Here is a 21,168-nt window from a genome sequence, read left to right on the forward strand (position 1 = left end):
GCCACCCAGGCGCCCCGAAACACTTATACTCTTTGACCCAACAGTTCCATTATGAGGAACTTATCCTATAGCTATACAAGATAGATACATAAATGCAGACGGACTTATATACAAGGATATTCACTGCAGCACAGTTTATGACAGCAAAAGACTAGAAATTACCCAAATTCCATCCACACAGAACAGATCCAGTGAATGATGGTACATCCATATTCCAAATAAATAAATATCCAAGTAGAGGGGTGCCTGGGTGGCTCAGACAGTTGAGTGTCTGACTTCTCGTTTCAGCTCAAGTCATGATCTGGCAGTTCATGAGTTCAAGCCCCACATGGGGCCCTATGCTGTCAGTGCGGAGGCTGCTTTGGACCCTCAGTCCCCCTCTCTCTGCCCCTCCCCTGCTTGTGCCGTCTCAAAAATAAATGAACATTTTTTTTAAAACAAAAAAATATGGGCATCTGGACGGCTCAGTCGGTTAAGCATCTGACTCTTGGTTTCAGCTCAGGTCATGATCTCACGGTTTGTGAGTCTGAGTCCCACATTGGGCTCTGTGCTGACAGTGCAGAACTTGCTTGGGATTCTCTCTCTCTGCCCCTTCCCTGCTATGCGCGCGCGCTCTCTCTCTCTCTCTCTCTCTCTCTCTCTCTCTCTCTCTCTCTCTCCCTCTCCCTTTCCCTCTCTCTCTCCCCTTCTCCCTCTCTCGAAATAAATAAACTTAAATAAATAAATAAATAAATAAATATCCAAATAGGAAAGCAAGGTGTGGACAGAAGGTACAATATGCAATCGTTTTGCAGCAAATATACAGACACACACATATTTTTAAATGCATAGAAAATAGTTCTGGAAGGATGCCCAAGAAACCAGTTCTGGCAACTAACTTCGGGAAGAGGAACAGGTGGGGGGTGGGGTGGCGAGGCAGGGAATTGAGGAAGACCATATTCTCCATATACTTTTTCTACTTTTAAAAGTTCATACCATGTGCACATGACACGTATTTCAGCAATTTTCAATTTAAAGCCAAAATAAGTAAATAAAACCTCGCGTGATCAACGATGCCCCTCCTTCCGCAAGGATCCCATCTCTCTCTCTGGGTTCATCTCTTGGGTCTCTCTGCCCAACACCAAGTTAGTGTACTGACTACAGGTGGTTTTGTAACTACTTTGTGTATTTTCTCTCTAGGGGACAGTCTCAGCCTTCTCCTCACTCACCTGAAGGACTTCTCATCCTTGAAGACCGCACTCAAGTTTCTTCTCTCTTTGAAGACTGCGAGTTCCCTCCTCCACCTCACCCCACCCTCCAAAAAGTTAGTGGCTTCCTACCCTAAGCACCCATGGCAAATGTACCTAATTTATCAGTATGCCCTCATTCTGCGTCGTAGTTATTTGTTTCATGCACGTGTCACCTGCTAATGTGTAAACTCTTCCCCTCTGAAGAGGTGGACCCAGCAGTGTCTCAGAGTTAGAGACTCGGTGCTCAGTAACTATATGATGAATGATCAGTTGGATACTTTCTGGACACTTCTGCAAAAGCTGACCTCTCTAAACACTGTGGGGTGTGTGTGTGTGTGTGTGTGTGTGTGTGTGTGTGTGTGTGTGTGTGTGTCTACATTTGGAACTATGTGGAGATACAAGAAGGACTCTTGTGTATTCCTTTAAAATAACCACTGTGTGAGCAGTGGCGAACCCAGCTGGTTCTGTGTGAGCTTCTTCACCACAAAGAACATCCGTAGGCTTAATTTTCCATCCTTACCGTCTTCCTCATAAATTCTCAGAGATTAAGGACTCAGTCTGATTCACCTTTGCATCCTGCACAGACTCAAGCACATTGGAGGATCCAGGAATCAACTACTGACTGAGAAATACTATAGATTCTAACCCTCAAGAAGGGGCGTGGCCCTGGAGCGATGGTTTGGGGAAGCCAAGGGCCGGGGGCGGGGGGTGGGGGTGCAGAGCACAACCAGAAGGTTAACAGGAATGATGAGGGCAGTGCCTAGGATCTGGAATCTCCTTCTCCTGAAACCCAGACCCAGAGCTGATACTGAGGTTTCATCATTTTTAAACGTTTGGTAGAATTGCCAGTAAAACTATCTGGCCCTAACAATTTCTTTTTTGGAAGATTTTTGACTACAGATTTTATTTCTGTAACAGTTGTAGGGTTATTCAAGTTGTCTCATTGTTTGCATGAGTTTTGGTAGTTCGTGGTTTTTAAAGAACTGGTCTATTGCATCTAAGTTTTTGAACTATGTGCACAGTTTTTCATAGTATTATCTTTTTAATAGCTGCAGGGTCTCTCGTGATACCACCTGTCATTCTTTTATTATTATTATTATTATTATTATTATTATTATTATTATTATCATTATTGGAGAGAGAGCGAACACAAGCAAGCCTGGGAGAGGTGCAGACGGAAAGAGAGAACCTCAAGCAGGCTCCAAGCTCAGTATAGAGCATGCCACAGGGCTCAATCCCACATCCCTGGGATCATGACCTGAGCTGAAATCAAGAATCGGACGCTCAACCCGACTGAGCCACCCAGGCATCCTGACCTTTCATTCTTTTTTTTTTAAATCTTTATTGAGGTATTAATTGACAAAAATGCTATAATTTAAGGTGTACAGCTTGATGTTTTGATACACCTACATACAGCGAAAGGATCACCAGTCAATCAAGCCTTTCTTTCATTCTTGGTGCTGGTCATTTGTGTCTTCTCCCATTTTTTTTTTCTTTATGAGTCTTGCTAGAAGTTTATCAATATTACTGATTTTTTTTTCAAATAACCAGATTTTGGTTTATTTTCTCCACAGCTTTTCTGTTTTCAATGTCATCATTTTTCTGCTCTTTTCTTTATTATCTCTTTCCTTCTTGTTTCGGGTTTACTTTAATCTTCTCTTTCTAGTTTCTCAACATGGGAGTTTAGATTTTGACTTTAGACCTTTCTTCTTTTCTAATATAAATATTTAATGCTATAAATTTTCCTCAAAACACTGATTTAGTGGCATCCAAAATTTTGATGTGTTGTATTTTCGTTTTGATTCAGTTAAAAATATTTTCCAGGGTGCCTGGGTGGCTTAGTCAGTTAAGTTTCCGACTCTGACTCAGGTCATGAGCTCACAGTTTGTGGGTTCGAGCCTTTAATTGGGGTCTGTGCTGACAGCTCAGAGCCTGGAGCCTGCTTTGGATTCTGTGTCTCCCTCTCTCTCTGTCCCTCCCCAGCTCAGGCACATGCTCTCTCTCTCTCTCTCTCTCAAAAATAAATAAACATTTAAAAAAATGTTTGATATTTTCCAATTGTCCTTAAGACTTTCCCATTTGCTGTGAGAGTGTATCGTAAATATTTTAAAGTGGTTGGAGACTTTCCTATTATCTTTCTGTCCTTGGCTTGTAACTTAATTCCATTTTGGTCAGAGAACATACTTTGTATGATTTCAATTATTTTATATTTGTTAAGGTTTGTTTATGATCCAGAATATGATCTACTTTGGTAAATGTTTTACATTCACTTGAAAAGCATGAGTATTCTGTTGTCACATGGAGTATTCTAGGAGTCTGTTAAACCCAGTTGGTTGATAATGCTGTTCAGCCTCTTTTTTGTTCTTATTCTTACGGATTTTCTGTCTACTGTGATTACTGAGAGAATGTTTAAGTTTCCAACTGTAATGGCTGATCTGTTTGTTTTTCCTTCCAGTTCTTCATATATTTGGAAGCTCTGTTGTTAGAGGCAAACACATTTTTTTAAATTATGTTTTCTTGAATGGATCTTTTTCTTATTATGTAATTCACTATTTTGCCCCAGTAATTTTCTTTGCTCTGGAGTCTATTTTGTCTGAAATTAATATGGTCACTCCAGTTTTCAACTGATTACTGTTTGTGTAGTGTATATTTTCTATTATTTCACTTTTGACTTACCTATATCATCATAATTGAAGTCAATTTCTTATAAAAAGCATAGAGCTGGGAATGTTTTCGACCCATTCTCCCAATGTCTTTGTGTGTTTAGACCACTTATATTTAATATAATTATTTATATGTTTGCATTTAGGTCAACTATGTTATTATTTGTTTTCTATTTGTTTCCTCTGTTCTTTCCTTCCTTTGTTTCCCCCTTCCTATCTTCTTTTAGATTATTTGAACATTTTTAGTATTCCACTTTAATTTATATACTGTGAGGTATTTTTTTTTTTTTTAAGTAGGCTCCATGCCCAGCATGGAGCCCAATACAGGGCATGAACTCACAACCCTGAGATCAAGACCCGAGCTGAGATCGAGAGTCAGATGCTCAACCAACTGAGCCAGTCAGGCACCTCTATTGTGGTTTTTACTACATTTCTTTGTACAGTACTTTAATCGCTGCCCTAGGGCTAACAATATATATACTTAACTTCTCAGAGGCTAGAGTCAGTATTTTACCTCTTCAAGTGAGATGTAGTGATTTTGCCACCATATAGGTCCCTTACGTCTCCTGTTTCTGTTGTATGTCTACCCAGACATTTAGCATTTCTGTTATTCTTCTTTCTTTCCTGATGATACACGTTCCCTTCTGGTATCATTTCCCTTCCACAGGAAAAATGTACTTCAGCAATTCTTTTAGAACAGGTGTGTCAGTGAGTTAGTCTTGTAGCTTTCTCTTATCTGGTACTCTTTACTTCACCTCCAATACTGAAAGACATTTTGACTGAATGTAGACTTATAGAATGAAAGTCTTCTCATTCAGCAGGTCTATTATTCCACTTCCTTTTGACCTCCATGGTTCCTGATGAGAAATCTGTAGTCATTTCAATCATTGTTCCCCTATAAATAATGTGTTTTCATTGATTACTTTCAAGATTTTTGCATTGTCTTCACTTCTCAGCAATCTGATTACTGTTTCTTAGCAGGGAATTCTGTGGGCATATCTTTTTTCTTAATGTTTATTTATTTTTGAAGGAAAGAGAGACAGAGTGTGAGTGGGGGAGGGGCAGAGAGAGAGGGAGACACAGAATCCGAAGCAGGCTCCAGGCTCTGAGCTGTCAGCACAGAGCCCGACATGGGGCTTGAACTCACAAACCGCAAGATCATGGTCTGAACCAAAGCTGGACGCTCAACCAACTAAGCCACCCAGGCGCCCCTGCGGGCATACCTTATTTGGGATTAGCTGAACTTCTTGTCTGTAGATTTGTGTCTTTTGTCAAATTTGGGAAATTCTCAACCATTTTTTATTCTTTTTTTTTTTTTTTTTATGTACCACACTTTCTTCTCTCCTTGGTTTCCAATGACACAAACATTAGATGTTTTGATATTGTACCACAGGTCCCTGAAGCTCTATTTATTTCTTTTTCCTATCTTTTCCCCCGCTCTGTTATTCACATTAAATAATTTCTGTTGATGTATCTTCAAGGTCACTGACGTTTTCCTGTCATCTTCACTCTGCTATTATGCCCAGCCAGGAAGTGTCTTCATTTCAGTTATTGCACTTTTCTGCTCTGAAATCAAAATTTGGTTCTTTGTACCCTGTATTTCTTTGCAGAGACTTTCTATGTTTCCATTTATTTCCAGAGTATTTACCCTTACATTTTTTTCACATTTTTATAGTAGCTGATTTTAAGTCAGATAATTCCAACAGTGCTGCCATCTTGACATTGACATTCTGTAACTGTCTTTTCCCAGGCAAGGTGAGATTTCCAGGCTTTTCATAGGCCAAGTAATTTTCATTGTATCCTAGACATTTTGAATATCATGAGACGCTGGTTCTTATATAAACCCTATGGATAATGTTAATATTTGTGTCTTATCAGATGATCAATCTACTTGGTTGTGTTCAGGCTGCAAGTTCCATTCAGCCTTTTGAAGTTCTAGTGTCAATGCCAGTTCCATTTATCAAAGCCTTTGCAGGGCTATTCAGATCTATCTGGTGGGTATCCCACCCAGTGGCCAGTCTGGGATTTGAATGATAGTTTTTTAGTTCCACTGTCAAAGTTTTTGATACACGGGCCAAAACTAGATCCATGCATGCACGAATAGCTTGAGAATAAGCCCAGGAACTTATAAACAGCTTAAGAAGTCACTTCCCAAATGTTCCTTCTCCATGATTTCCCCTGTACTTTCTGGGTCCATAGGGCCCCCTTTTTCAGTCTTCTGGCCAGATAGCTGGGGCTTCATTTTCTCCTCTCTGTCACATATTTGCACAAAGGAACCTGTGTCCTAGGCCAGGAAGAGACTCAAAAGAGAGCAAGAGGGAGAGCGAGAGAGAAAGCAACAGAAATTCATCCTACCCTCTTGGGGACTACAGCTTCTCTAAATAAAGGAAAGATTCCCCTCCCTCAAAGTTTAACACCTATGGTCTCTTACTGTCACTACCAGCAGATTCCTTTTCTATTCCTTAAGCCTGATCTAGAGTAGAGGGCTTCTCCTAAAGTAAAGCTGATGCTTACTTCTGAGCTTCCGATTGCATTAAGACCAGACCAGAGAATAGTCGATTTAAGAAACAAACAAACAATCAAACAAAACAGTAAACACTGCTGGTTCTGGGGTACTTTGAATTCTGGTCTTCTTCCCCAATCTACCTGCTCCTGTTTGCTTATCAAAGTCATCAAATGGTCCCACCATGCATTCTGTCCAAGTTGTTAGCTGTATTCAAGGGGAGACACGGGGTGAGTGTGTTTGCTCCGTCTTATTCAGAACTGGAAGTGCTATACCCATAACAACTAGCTTCATACTAGTCATTGTATTTTTCAGTTCTGGATTTCTAGTTGGTTGGTTTTTAAGTCTATGCCACTTTTTAAAGTTTCCAGTTCTCTGAAATTTTCAATCTTGTTTTTTTTTTTTTTTACCTTCTTTGAATACAGGAAAAAGAGTTTTAGTTTTATAGTTCATGTCTAATAATTCCAAACGTTAGAAAAGTTGGAACCCCCATGGACACATTATATTATCTGCTGGTTTTGCTACTTCTTTTTCACATTTTCCTCTCTTGGTGTGCCTGCTTATCTTCATTTGGATGCCAAGTGTTAATTTTTTTAACATTTATTCATTTTTGAGAGTGAGAGAGACAATGCATGAGCAGGGGAGGGGCAGACAGAGAGGGAGACACAGAATCAGAAACAGGCTCCAGGCTCCAAGCTGTCAGCACAGAGCCCGACGCAGGGCTCGAACTCACAGACCGCGAGATCATGGCCTGAGCTGAAGTCGGACTCTTAACCGACTGAGCCACCCAGGCGCCCCAGATGCCAAATATTATATTTGAAGTGCTTTTTAAAAATAATTAGAGGCCAGGGGCACCTGGATGTCTCAGCCAGTTAAGCATCTGACTCTTGATTTTGGTTTAGGTCATGCTCTCACAGCTTGTGGGATTGAGCCCCGTGTAGGGCTGCACACTGATGGCACAGAGCCTGCTTGGGATTCTCTCTCCTTCTCTCTCTGCCCCTCCCCTGCTTGTGCTCGCTCTCTCTCAAAATAAATAAATGAACTTTAAAAAATAATTTGAGTCTTAAAGTGATACTATTGTCCTCCAGATGATTTTCGCTTCTTCCAGGTGCTTGAAGGCACCAGGTGTCTTGAATCACCTTAACCTAACTTCAGGGATTGGGATATATGTTTGTCACCTGAGTAACTTAGAGCTAAACCTCAATCCCTGTGTGGGTAATTTACTTCTGGCTCACTATTCCTTCAGGGTCCCAACCCAAAGACCAGGGGGTTGACCAGGGCTACTACTCTTGAGACCACAGATGCCAACCTTTGTGTCCCTAGTCCCATAAGGCTGTGTCTAAAACACTGCTGAGTCTCTCATTCTCCTCTCCTGGAGTGGCAAACAGCTGCTATGACAAACACTGGGTTTGTCACCATTCTGGATTTCCATTTTGTCCCATATCCCGGGCTGCTAACCCTTCACTTTGTCCTTTACTTGCTGTCCTCTGTAGGGAAATTGGTCTGAACTATCTAACCTAGCACTACTGGAAGCTGATATTCAATAAATGTTAGTTCCCCCTCCTTTCCGTCTCATGCTCGAGCCTAGGTGATGTTACAGTTCATGCTAAACCAACCAAAGCAGAATACAAGACATAGAAGAGAAGAAAAAGTGTTGACATGCTTTGAAAGCATCTGGGCATTAAGACTAGGACAGGTAGGGTTGCATTCCTGGGCTAGCCCACCATCTTACTTTTGCTTCATGCTCCCTGTCCTTCCCAGAATGACTTCCTTCCTCTCTCCCACCTATCTGAACTCTTTCAACCTGGGGATATCATGGACACTCTTCCAGATCAGAAAAATTCTAGCTGATGCTTTTCTACTATGGTATTTCCAGCAATGAATCCTGTACATGCTGCCAACCAGCCTGGCCACGTCCCAGATGCCTTCCCTGGTCACTGTGGACTACTTCACCCTCCTTCCCTGGAAACCTACTGCAGTAACCATTCACCACACCCTCTGTCCTTGCGGTTTGGTGTAAGTCTAATGCCCTCGATTCACCAGCTAATTCCTTGAGGCAAGGATCATGCCCCTCCTCAAGTCCCCCCTCTCAGAAAATACTTGTATTCACGTATTCTCTGAAAACCAAAGATGCCTGATTATGGGAGGGGAGTTTCCAAATCTCGGTATGATCATCCCCAAGTCTGAGATCGCAAGGCGTTCAGCAGCGCTCTCCCATGTCTACACTGTCCCCTCCAGAGACCTGGGAAGATGGGGCATTCCACCATGTCCCCACACTCCAGTACCTCAGCTCCAGAGATCTAAGCCAGTCTCAGAGAAGATCTCAGGTTAGGGCACTAACAAGCAGCCTTTGAGGATACTGGAGGCCAGTTCCCACTCATTAAGTACCTTCAGGGAAGATTGCTTCTGCCTGGGGAAAGAGCTGTCTACACAGCATTACCGGGCTTAGGGGCAGGGGAGCATGATGTCTAGACATTCTTAACAACCCAAGAGGCCTCAGTCCCAGCACCTGCTCCTCATCCATATCCAATATGGAAGCCTCATCTAAACTGTCAGAGATGTCCCCTATCTCCAGGAAAGGAAATCAAGACAAAGAAGGGAGCAGTGGCATCAGAGCCCTGAGTCAAGATCCTTCAAGTACTAACCCTAACAAGAGACATGCTGAGCCCGTATGAAGGAAGCATCAGAACTTAAAAAGAGGTATGAAAGAGGCTTGAATAGTGGAAAGGAATACCATGCCGTCAGGTGAGAAAGCTAAATATTAAGATATGGATTTTTCCAAATTAATTCTTATACTTACTGTAATCCCAATCAGAATACCAATGATATAGAGACAGAAAGCACGTTAGTGGTTGCCCGGGTCTGGGGGTGGGGACACGGGTAAGCTGCAAAAAGGAACAGGGATCTTTTTGGGCTGATGGAAGTGTTCGAAAATGGGACTGTGGTAATGCCTGCATAACTGTAAGTTGTGTATATTAAATTGCACATTTGAACTAGGTGAATGTTATAGTATATATATGACATCCCAATAATGCTGATTAAAATATATATCTAGCAAGTTTTACTAAAAGATCGTTCCAAATGCAAATTGCACTTCCGTTTTTCAAGATTTAATAGGCTTTTGATCTTGTTAAAAACAGCTTACCACTTTTTTAAATGTGATTTAAAAAAAAAAAAAGGTAAATATAGAGGTACCAAAAAACTAGTATGTGGGAATTTAAAGAATTTCAAATAGTGATTCTATAGTTTTCCTAGAGGAATGAACAAGAGAGAATAGCTAAGAAAATTTTAAAAGAAGTCTAAGAGGGTTGCTTTGCCAGAAATTAAAGCTACGATCATTCAAACAAGGACATTCTGTTGTAAGACTCAACAAACACATTAACAGATTAAGATGAGTATATATACAGGAACCAAAATCGGCCTTAATGTGTATAAAAATTAGTATGTCAAGAAACAATCACAAACTAATAGCTAAGAATTAAATATTCCACAAATGATACTAGGGAAATTACCTACCTGCTAACTAAAAGTCGAGCTGGAAACTGATGCTATATTATATACTCAAATCAATTCCGGGTTAATTTAAAAGTCAAATGAAGACATTCAAAAAACAAAAAATTACTTAAAATGTAGACGAATACTTAACGAACCTTAGAACAGGGAAGGAAAGCATAACCTATGAAAGAAATGGTTAAAATATCCATATGGTGGCACCTTATTGCAACCATTAAAGTTTTCTGGATAATTTTTAGAAACCATGAGAAGATGCTCATGAAATACTCAGAAGTGAAGAAAACAGGTTATAAAACTGACTCAGAAGAACAGCACACATTACATTTTAAAAACAATAGGGGCGCCTGGGTGGCGCAGTCGGTTAAGCGTCCGACTTCAGCCAGGTCACGATCTCGCGGTCCGTGAGTTCGAGCCCCGTGTCAGGCTCTGGGCGGATGGCTCGGAGCCTGGAGACTGTTTCCGATTCTGTGTCTCCCTCTCTCTCTGCCCCTCCCCCGTTCATGCTCTGTCTCTCTCTGTCCCAAAAATAAATAAACGTTGAAAAAAAAATTAAAAAAAAAAAACAATAAAACTACATATACGGAAAGGTTGGTACATACACCAAGAGGCTTCTGGGTGGTAGAACTATAGATGAATTGTTACTTTCAACATCAAACTTGGAGGGTTCCCCCCTCCCCATATTTTTCACCATGACCGTGGGTTTCTTTCATAATCAGAAAAATAAGGGTTTTTTTTTTCAGACTTGGGAGAATAAGAATATGAAAAAACATGGGGCGCCTGGGTGGCTCAGTCGGTTAAGCAACCGACTTTGGCTCAGGTCACGATCTTGCAGTTCATGGATTTGAGCCCCGCATGGGGTTCTGTGCAGACAGCTCGGAGCCTGGAGCCTGCTTGGGATTCTGTGTCTCCCTCTCTCTCTCTCTGCCCCTCCCCAGCTCATGCTCTCTCTCTCTCTCAAAAATAAACACACATAAAGATAAACAAACAAAAAGAATATGAAAAAACAATCAAATTCGGCCACTAAAAAGCAGCAGCTTCAACATGCACATAGATGTTAAATGTGTTTCTCACATGTGTGATCTATTTCACGAATTTTTAGAGCACAGAAGAATGAAAGACACACAAGCATTTTGTGGGAACAGTGGGACCGGTGCACCTGTCCCTCCTGAGAGGCAAGGAGGGCCCTGCCAGGAGGTGCAGCCGGCCCGGCTGTGGCGTCCCCACCCCTGTGGGCGGGGAGGCCACCTTCACTCAGACTTGGCTGCGGGCCTGGTCACTTCCCAAATGAGCTCCCTCGGGGCCCATGAGGGCCATCCCTGCAGCAAGGCCCTCCTGTCCAGCCTGAGGACTGTCAGGCACACAGAGTAGCCCTGGCTGGGCCACTAGGAAGTCACCACACCGGCTGCCAACATCTCCAGAGACCAAACGTGAGGGGTGAGTCATGAACAGACTGAGTCTGGTTTGAGGTTCACTCCACCCCCCCAAACCCTCTGAACTACTGTCCCCACAGACTCACTCAGCACCACTGGAAGAAAACCAGTTCCCCTGATCACCCTTAAAACTGATCTCTCCCTGGGGTGCCTGGGTGGTTCAGTCTATTGGGCATCTGACTCTCGATTTCAGCTCAGGTCATGATCTCACGCTTCATGAGTTCGAGCCCGAGTCAGGCTCTGCGCTGACAGCACGGAGCCTGCTGGAGATTCTCTCTCTCCCTCTCTCTCTGCCCCTCCCATGCACTCTCTCTCTCTCTAAATAAATAAATAACTTAAAAAAAAACAAACAAAACCTGTCTCTCCCTCCTTTCCCGATGGAAGTTCTCTCCATGGGAAAGGCAGCGCCCCCCAACCCCGTTGTCCGTGAAGCACCCCTTCCCTGTGCCCTCCATGAGGTCTGGGGGCAGGTAGCTTGTCCCTTCTGTCATCTTCCCTGGGTTTTGAAACCCCCTTCCTTTCTGCCACTCAGAAGGAATACTGTCCACTGTAAAACCGCCTGCCGAAACTCCTGTGAAATAGCAACTGCCCTCTGCTCCCTGAAACAAGATTAGCACGGACCAAATGGGAGAGTTTCTTCTGTCGCGCCTCTCAACCCTGTCCCTCCCCGGTCCCCAAACTCCTTAATGCTGTCGCCCCCCTGCCTCTCTCTTTGAAGAGTGGATACCCCCATCCCTACCTCCACACAAAACATCACCTTCCCTCTCTCTGCTGGCTACCCGACCCCTGAAAATGATGGCACTCCTGTTCCCACATGGAAGAGTTTGCATCTATATCCCTCGTAGTAGTTATCTTTTATCTCCTGCCATTTACTTAGTTCTTAATATGCATCCGGCCCTGTGCTGAGCACAGACTCTCAGTAGCCTTATGAAGCAGGTAGTATTTTTATTCTGATTTTACAACGTGCCCAAATCACAAAATGTTAAGCATATAGTCAGCTTAAACCAGAATTTCCTGGACAGTTGCTATATGTTTTTTAAGTTTATTTACTTATTTTGAGAGACAGCAAGCAGGGGGAGGGGCAGAGAGAGGGAGAGAGAGAATCCCAAGCAGGCTCTGCTCTGTCAGCACAGAGCCCAGTGCGGGGCTTGAACTCACCAACTGTGAGATCGTGACCTGAGCCGAAGTCGGACACTTAACCGACTGAGCCACCCAGACGCCTCTGATATATATATTTTTTAATGTTTTTTTTTTAAGTTTATTTATTTATTTTTGAGAGAGACAGATATGGTGCAAGGTGGGGGAGGAACTGAGGGAGAGAGGGGGAGGGAGAGAGAGACAGAGACAGAGAGAGAATCCCAAGCAGGCTCCGAGCTGCCAGCACCTATGCAGGGCTCGAACCCACCAACAGTTGATATTTTTAAAAATGTTCTGCTAAGCATCCAGGTCGAGACCCCCTGCACACTACAGTGCACTCCTGTTCCTTAGTCTCCCCACGAAATGCTGCTGCCTCAGTATAGCCCACAGAAAACTCTCCACAGGCTCTTTCCCCACCAAAGAACATCATTTTCCTCTCCCTCCCTCTGGGACACGGTCCCTTGGCCGTGAGCCCCCATGCTGTCAGAGGAGAGGGTCAGAGTCAAGCTGTGCTGCCCTCAGGCCTGGCATCTGGAGATTGGCTGGAGTGAGGGCCAGGCCTGTGGTCCCCTGCTCCTGGCGGGCACTCCATCACCACCTCACCCCCTTCTATAAATAGCCCACTGCTCGCTGGCCGCCGAGCTGCTGGAGCAGGAGTTTCCATGAGGTCAGCTTCCCAGAGCAGCCTCTAGGCACCCAACACCCACACTTACCTCTCCTGGAGTCCTGTGGCCTCCTCGCCCCTGCAGGGGGCTGTCCCGGGTGCCGTGTCTCCGCCGGGCAGGGGGTGTGGGCACTTGGGCAGAGGCCTGAGGTGAGGCCTTGCCTAAGGGTTCTGGAGCCTGGCCCAGCGAAGAATCGGGCATGCTGTCGGTGGCAGGCTCCTCTTTGGGCTTTGGCGGAGCAAATCTCCTCCTGTTGAAAGGCCTAGTCGGCTGGGGGGCTGAGGATGGGGGCTGGCCAGGGGCAGCAGGCCCCCTTTCACCCCCGGCCTCGCTGGGTACCTTCCCCGAGGACGTCTCTCCGGGCGCCCGGCCACTTGGGGTCTGGGGCCCCTCCTTCCCCTGAGTGCCCCCCCGGGTGCTCTCCAGATACATGTCCTTCAGGGAGAAATACGCTTCCCGGTCTGCGCCTGGGGCGGGGGCCTTCTGGGCCCGGTCCGGAGTGCCCCCAGCCGCGTCTGGCTTCCTGGGGCCATCCACTCCCGAGGACGCAGGCCCCGGTGCAGCCCTGCCTCCGGGCCGGGTCTGAACCTGCTCCACATTCCCGGGCCCCTGTGTCCCCGGGGGCTCAGGCTTGTCTGAACTCGGGGCACGGTTTTCAGAAGAACGGTGGCTTCGAGCTGCCTTCTCTAACTCTGGCTTCCGCAGACCTTGCTTAGGTTCCTCGTCTTTCTTTTTCTTCTTGGCCCCAGACTCCTTCTGGGGGGCTCTCTGAGGCGCCAGCTCCATGGCCTCATAGATGTACGTCAACAGGCCGTGCTCCCCATCCTCCCCGTTCTCCGGGACAGCCTCCCCATTGGTGGTCACCTCTCCGGGCACAAAGCTGTTGATCAGCCCCAAACCGGGGTGCCCACCAGGCTCGGTCTCTTCCACCTGCCACGCCGCCGGGGTCCCGTCCTCAGCCTCCTCGGTGGGGCCCGGGGGCGCAGGCACCTCAGCCCCGCTCAGCCGCCGCTTCCGCTGGAAGCGGTCGGGGCTGAGCTTCCGCAGGGTGTCGGCATCTCCCGCCACCTCCTTCCTGGGCTTCCAGCTCTGCTCGATCTCCCGCAACTTTGCCGCAGCCTTGCGCTTCAGCTTGGCGAACCAGCGCTGGTGGATCTTGTACTCGGTCATGGTGCCAACCTCCAGGACCCCCGAGCAGGACACGATGCCCTTGGTGTTCCGGGCAGACGCCTGGTAGATGGCCGCATCTTCCTCCTGACACCTAGACGTAGGAGCAGGAGATGCCGACCCGGCCCTCCTGCCAGGCGAGAGGCCCCACGCCCCACAGCCAGCGCCTCCCGGAGCTGAGCACGCTGCCCCGCCCCCCACCGGTCCCGCCCTGAGCGCCACCCCCCACCCCCAGACATCACCGTGTCATCCAACGTACAGATGGGGAAACCGAGGCCGGCACCAGGGAGGGAGCTGGCCCAGGTCATGCTGTTCCGGGAGGGGATTAGACTTGGGGCCTAGGAGAGCTCCCTTCAGAAGCAGGTGACCCGCATAGCCCCCTTGTGAAGTAAGGATGACCCAGGAGCCTTTTTTTGGCAGCTGACCTCATGGAAAATGTTTCTACGGGGCGGGACCTCCTCTGGTTGTGCTCCACTCTCGGGCTGTCAGAAACACTCCCACCCCCGCCAGAGGGGATCCCAGGCACCGGCGGGCAGACACGCCTCGCCAGCAGCGGTTCGACTCCGCAGCAGAAACCACCCCCACCCTCCTCCACCCCTGGACCCCGCCTGGGCATCTGCGTCCCCCACTTCTGACGGGGCCACGGGACCCTCAGGCGACCAGAGAGGCCGCTTTCCCCTCACCTGTAGAGCTGCAGCGTGTGACGGTTGCCCTGATGCATGATCTCGTACTTCGGCAAGCCACAGTAGCGGTCTAGCTGGACATCATCCTTGTACCAGGTCACCTCCGGCTCTGGGTATCCTACGAAGGGGGCAGGAGACCGGGTTGCGGGAAGACCAGTTCCAAAGCAGCGGAAGGGGAGCGCAGAATGCCCCGGCTTCCCCGGACCACCGGAAGCACCTGGGCTGGCCCGCCTGCCCCACCCGCCGGAAGAGAAGGGCTATCATTTGGCTCAACTCATTTGCAGAAGCCAGGCCACGTCAGGGCTGAAAACTGTGCCCCCCTTCAGCAGCTGGAAGGCAGAGAGGGAGGAGAAACTTCCTCGCTTCCTGGTAAGAAGGGAAGCAAGAAGTTTCCAGAAAGCCTTGGCTGGTAGAAATAAGCCTCCTTCCTTCAGCGTCCTGTTCCACATCCTCAACCGCGGTCACAGCTCTATCCTCAGAGACGCCCCCGCCAGTACCCCAACACCGAGAGCCCTCCTACTTCCTGCCCAGGTTGCCGAGCTGCTGGTATTATTTGATGACACGGCCAAAACACACCCATCCACCCATCCATCCGCTCATCTATCATCCATCCATCCCTAACTCCCTACCTGCTCCCACTGCCGTGAGGCCGACCAAGGTGTCTCCCCAGCCCCTCTCCCGGGGGGGGGGGGCTTCTGGGAGAGCTTCCAACTGTCAGAGTCACGATCCCTGCCTCCATCCCCACGTAGCTGAGGGGTCCGGTGATGGACACCAATCAGCTAATCCAATCCAGTTACTTGACCTAGGTTTTAGGAATCAAGACCTCGAGACACTCTACCCTTGGGTCTGGAACTGTAACCTCAAAGGAGGGGGCAGCCCTGTTGTCCTCACGGACCAGCCTAGAGCAAGATGGAAAGACGAAGCTCGTGTTCAGAACAGAATAAGAGATCAGAGACAGACAGACAGTCTCAACACCCTTCCACATATTGAGTCCACGCCTCGCGTGGACACAGCTGCACTCCTCAGTCCCACAAGAAGCCCGTCTAGCCTTCCCGTGAACTCGGCTTCATTTTTTGTTATTTAATTTTCTTTAAAGAGACAGAGTGTGAGTGGGGAAGGGGCAGAGAGAGAGAGGGAGACACAGAATCTGAAACAGACTCCAGGCTCCAAGCTGTCAGCACAGAGCCTGAGACGGGGCTTGAACCCACGAACCGAGAGATCATGACCTGAGCCAAAGTCAGACGCTTAAAAAACTGAGCCACCAGGCGCCCCGCCTGCTTCATTTCTTAAGCCGACGCCAAGTGATTTCCACTATTTATGAGAACTCAGAGACCCCTAACACACACGCCCTCCAACATATGTATTCTGTGTGTGCTGACTGCCAAGCGAGGATTATAAAGATATAGAACGTCACCACCAGGGTCTCTGCTCTCCGGGAACCCACCCAACAGTAGAAAAGATCACACGGGGCTCACCTGCTCTGTCTGCCCTGCCGTCTCCGGGTAAACTGCCCACACTCCTACCTCCAGCCGACCCCACTGGATCCCATCTCCTCCTGCCTCGTCAAGGACATCTCTCCAACAGTCACTCCTGCCCCCTCCCGTGTCATCGAACCATTCCCCTCTACTATATGACTCCCGGAGGCATGCAAGCCTGCCGTATGGATTTCACAGAAAAGTGCTTCGGAAGTGCCATCCGCACTCTGTCTCCTCTCCCTCCCCATCCAGTTGGGCCTCTGTGCTCCCAGGGAGCAGCAGAACTGTTCCTGTCGAGGTCACTCACGACTCACACATTGGCCAAATCTACGGGCAATTCTTTTTTTCTTTTTTTTTTAATGTTTATTTATTTTCGAGAGAGAGAGACAGAGCAGGGGAGGGGCAGAGAGGGAGACATAGAATCCGAAGCAGGGTCCAGGCTCTGAGCTGTCGGCACAGAGCCCAAAGCGGGGCTTGAACTCATGAACCGTGAGATGGCGACCTGAGCCGAAGTCGGACGCTGAACCGACTGAGCCCCCCAGCCGCCCCCAACTGGCAATTCTCGTGCCTCATCTACCGAATCTGTCAGCATTGCCCCCCAACCCAACCCCGCTCCATTTCCTGAAAACTTTTCCTCACTCTTATGGAGTTCTCTTCCTCTTTCCTCGTCTGTCTCTTCTCCTAGACCCATGTCCCATGGGGGCAGGAATCCTATCCTCTTTACTGCTATATCACCGCCACCTAAGATCGTGCCTGGCACGTAGTAGTTACTTAATAAAACCCTGCTGGATGAGTGAGTAAAGGAGTGAGTAAGGACACGAGCAAACAAACAAGCAAGGGACAGATGGGGAGGGTGTGCCTGACGTAGGAACCGTAACAGTACGGTGTGGGGGTGGAAAGCAGAGGACACGCCGGGGAACGTACAGGAACAGGGAGCAAGGGAGGCGAGGCGGCAGCTGAGGCGGCCAGGAACAAACTCTGGGCAACCCTGACTGTAAAGTGAACCCCATGTTTCCACTGTGAGCTAAAGTCCCTGGTTACATCACCGCGTGTGGCCGGGGCCAGCACAGGTGTCCTCACCATCCTGTGTGATGATCTCATCCCTCCAAGAGCCCGGCTCAGAGCCTCCCTGCCCCATGATCTGCCCAGTAGGGCCTCAGAGTCCAGGGCACCTGAGTCCAGTCAAGCTGGGGCAAGGAGGGAGATACTGAATGGGCCTCACAGCCCGAAGGCGGAGGCCTCAGCCCCCGTGCCATCCGCGGGGTGCCTCTTCGAAACACGGGGGCCAACCTGACAGCTTAGGGCTCCGTGGCAACAAAGGGTTTGGACGGAAAACATCTCCTTGTCCCCTGGATGATACGAACTGTGTTCCAAAACACACAAAGGCAGGAAAGGTCCTTCCTTCCGAGCGGCACACGCGTGTGCCCACAGGCAGGCATGCCCACACGGACACAAGCTGTAGCCAGGGACACCCCCCCCCCCTCCCTGTGGTGCTGCAGGCCGGGACCTCTGCCTCACAGCCGGCAGGCCCGAGTCTGGAACACCAGCCCGGGGACTTGCAGCCTTGTCCCCACCATCCCCAGTTTGAGAAGCTCAGATTGAAGAGAGAAATAACGACAGATGTCAATGTAGAGTTTTCAAAGAGCTTTCAAATGTAGTTTCGTTTGGCCCTCCCGTGAAAACAACTGCCAAACATTTATGGAGGACTTTCTCTGTGCCAGCTACTGAGCTGAACGTTCTTCATGCGTCATCTCGTCGGATCCTACACAGATCCTACGGGAACGTACTGTTATTAATCCCAGGTGTAAAAGATGAGGAAATCCAGGCCCACGAAATTAAGGCTTCTGCCCCAAACCATCCAGCTGATACGCAGAAGACCCAAATTCAAATCCCTCTTTTCTACAAGACAGGCAGGTCAGGTGTTTCAACCCCTGTTTTCCACAAGAGGAAGGTGAGGCTCTGGGAAGCAAAGGAACTTAGCCAGGGTCACAAAGTTGGCACATGACAAGGCACGTGGCTTTTCCATTTCCTTCTACCAGCGCCCTTTCCAGTGAGGACTGCGGGACCAATATGTAAGTGTTTATCCCCAGTAATCATTACACTGGACTCATTTCTCTACAAAAGGGCCTTTTTCAGGAATGTAGTTCTGTCTAAAGGCTCAGTCTTCTTCCTCCTCCTGCCCCAACGTCTGTGCGTGCACACACACACACCAACATAAAATCCACAGAGTCGGGGCGCCTGGGTGGCTCAGTTGGTTAAGCACCTGACTTCGGCTCAGGTCAAGACCTCACGGTCAGTGAGTTCGATACCCGTGTGGGGCTCTGTGCTGACAGCTCAGACGACGATGGACAACCTCAAGGACACCAGCATTCTGGCCAGAGGGGCCCTGGGGGAGACAGCAGCCAGAAGGCCGAGTCAAGGCAAGCTAACCCCCCATACGCTCACTCTGAGGGGGAAGAGCCTCAGGGCTGTCCATCCCTTCTTCAGGACCCCGAGGGCTTCCCTCAGAGCTCCACGAGCAGGACAACCGGCATAGACCCCTCTCCCTCACGTGCTGTTAGGTTCGGACCCACCGGAAAGTATCACCTGTCCCTGGCAGGGCCCTGGCGGGGCTGACTCATCACCACCTAGCTCAGGGGATGCTAGCAGCAGGGTGGGAGGCAGACAGGCACGTGTGGTCACTCCTTCCCCACACACACCAGCCGGGAGCACCACACGAGTCCCACAGGGAGGCCAGTCTCAGCCATAGGTCTATCCACCATCTACCTCTCCAGGTTGGGAGACCCAGCCCCTGTCTCCTTTGTTCTCTGATTTGTCTGCATCCCCCTTTGCCCTCCCCTTTCTTCCCCATACAGTCCACATTTTCTCCTTGCTCACTGGAAATGGTTTACCTACTACGGTGATCACAGAGACCCCTTCCCTAATCTGCTACATAAAACTCAGGTGACCTGAGATTGCTTGCGGGGGGGGGGGGGGGGGGGGGAGGGGCAACAGCGGGGAGGAGAAAGTTAGTTACAATAGAGGACTGAGGCATGGATGTTAGACACAGCTAGAGCCCTGGAAATCCCACAGCCCCAAGTGGGAGTCCTGTAGACCCGAGCATGGCAGGGGCTCCCGAGCAGAAAGGAGACCACGGTCATCTGGTGGTCTCATGAGACATGGATGTTGTCTCAACTGAGGGATAAAAGTTTGCTCCTTTGCGTGAGGCTTAAAACAGGGCAAAGCCTCGTGATGACATCGGAGGCACTTAATAAAATGCCCCAGGAGTCTGTAAGTCAGGATCCTGTCTGGCTTCTCCACTTTGCTCTCAGAGTCCATGGCTCTGAAGGGCAGAATGGAAGAGGGAGAGGAGAGAGTGCCGTCCCTGGTGCCAGCCCCTCTCCAGTGGCCCAAGCCTCGCAAAGGAATAAGCATCCCGGCTTGCTCCAGAGAGACCCGGTGTGCTAGCTTTGTGCTCTACCCTCTCAGATCTCACAGGCTTCTTGGAGGGAGAGATGTGCGAGCAGGAAAACAGATATCGCAAGAGCTCTCCGTGGAAGTGCTGGAGATGATGTCCTAGAGGATAAGCCTTTTGGGCTGGACTTGGAAAGATGAGAAGGAATTTTCCAGGCAAAGGAGTAGGCTTCTAGGTAAAAAGACAGAGTGAAAACTCTGTCTACAAAACCCACTACAAGTACTCTAAAGAGGTTTTGTATTAAAAGATGTGGGACCACAGGGACGGGGAGAACAGGTGAGGCGAGCAGAAGGAGGAACAATAGTTTGAAGGTCGGAAAGCAGGTGGACAAGCAGAAACTGACTCCGCAGACCCGGGACAGCTGGCCTCTTAGGCAGCAGCGGGGCAACTGATAGCTACCCTTTGAACACGGGCGCATAAGTGCTGGCAACCACTTGCGGGGAAGGGGAAGGAGGAGAGATTATAAGTTGCTTGAAAAACGATCAGATCTCTGGATCCCCTCACCCCGTCCATACCACCAGGTAATGGCTCCTCCCCCTACGCATGGCCAAAGGTGAGGTTGATTATCTGGAAAGGTAAAACTTTAGCCTGAGGGTAAGCCAGCACTGCTGAGGGCATGACTACTCCAGGGAAAACAGAAAAATGTGATGACTGCGCATAAAATAAATGCTCTCTGGTGAGAGCCCACCCAACCCTCTAATCTGAATCCGCACAGTTCCCGGAACATCTTTACCCTCCGGGCAAGATACGGGAAGAGCATTCACTAGGGACTCTAGCCAGTCCACGATGAAGGAATTAAAGAAACTCACTTTGTCAGTTCCAGTGCTGCCAGATCACCCACCCTAAGACGAAGCCCCAAGTTTTCAGGCCCCTCCCACTTGCTCAGAACTACCAGCTTTTTAGTCTCCACTCTTAACCGCTACCTGACAGCCAAAGACCCCTAGGTATCTAGGAAAGCCTATACATAGAAGATGAAGGACCAAAACATTAAGTTAAATTAAAAAAAAGCAAATTGGAAGAAACCCAAGCTATGCAGGGAGAAGAAAACTTTTAGAAAGCCATCATTACTAGTCTCAGATCTAAAAGAAGACATTACATTCATAAAAAAAAATAGGACACCACAGTAAGAAAATTTTTAAGGAGCTCTTAGAAATTAAAAACCCAGTGAAAGGGGTGCCTGGGTAGCTCAGTCAGTTGACCGTCAACTTTGGCTCAGGTCATGATCTGGTGGTTCTTGAGTTCGAGCCCC

The 21,168-nt window shown here is 48.4% G+C and overlaps 1 protein-coding gene across 3 annotated transcripts in view; it reads right to left on the reverse strand.

Moving 5' to 3' along the window:
* Positions 1–21,168, reverse strand: part of ALPK3 (alpha kinase 3) — a 56,040-nt gene that overhangs the window by 21,758 nt on the left and 13,114 nt on the right. For all 3 annotated transcript variants that reach the window (XM_045058751.1, XM_045058750.1, XM_045058752.1), the window contains 2 exons: positions 14,991–15,108; positions 13,189–14,401 (listed from right to left, as the gene is read on the reverse strand). In XM_045058751.1, coding sequence (XP_044914686.1) covers positions 13,189–14,401; positions 14,991–15,108 — 1,331 coding nt within the window. The remainder of the gene's footprint in view (positions 1–13,188; positions 14,402–14,990; positions 15,109–21,168) is intronic.

This window comes from Felis catus, chromosome B3 (genome assembly GCF_018350175.1).
Source record: "Felis catus isolate Fca126 chromosome B3, F.catus_Fca126_mat1.0, whole genome shotgun sequence".
NCBI classification, from domain to species: Eukaryota; Metazoa; Chordata; class Mammalia; order Carnivora; family Felidae; genus Felis; species Felis catus.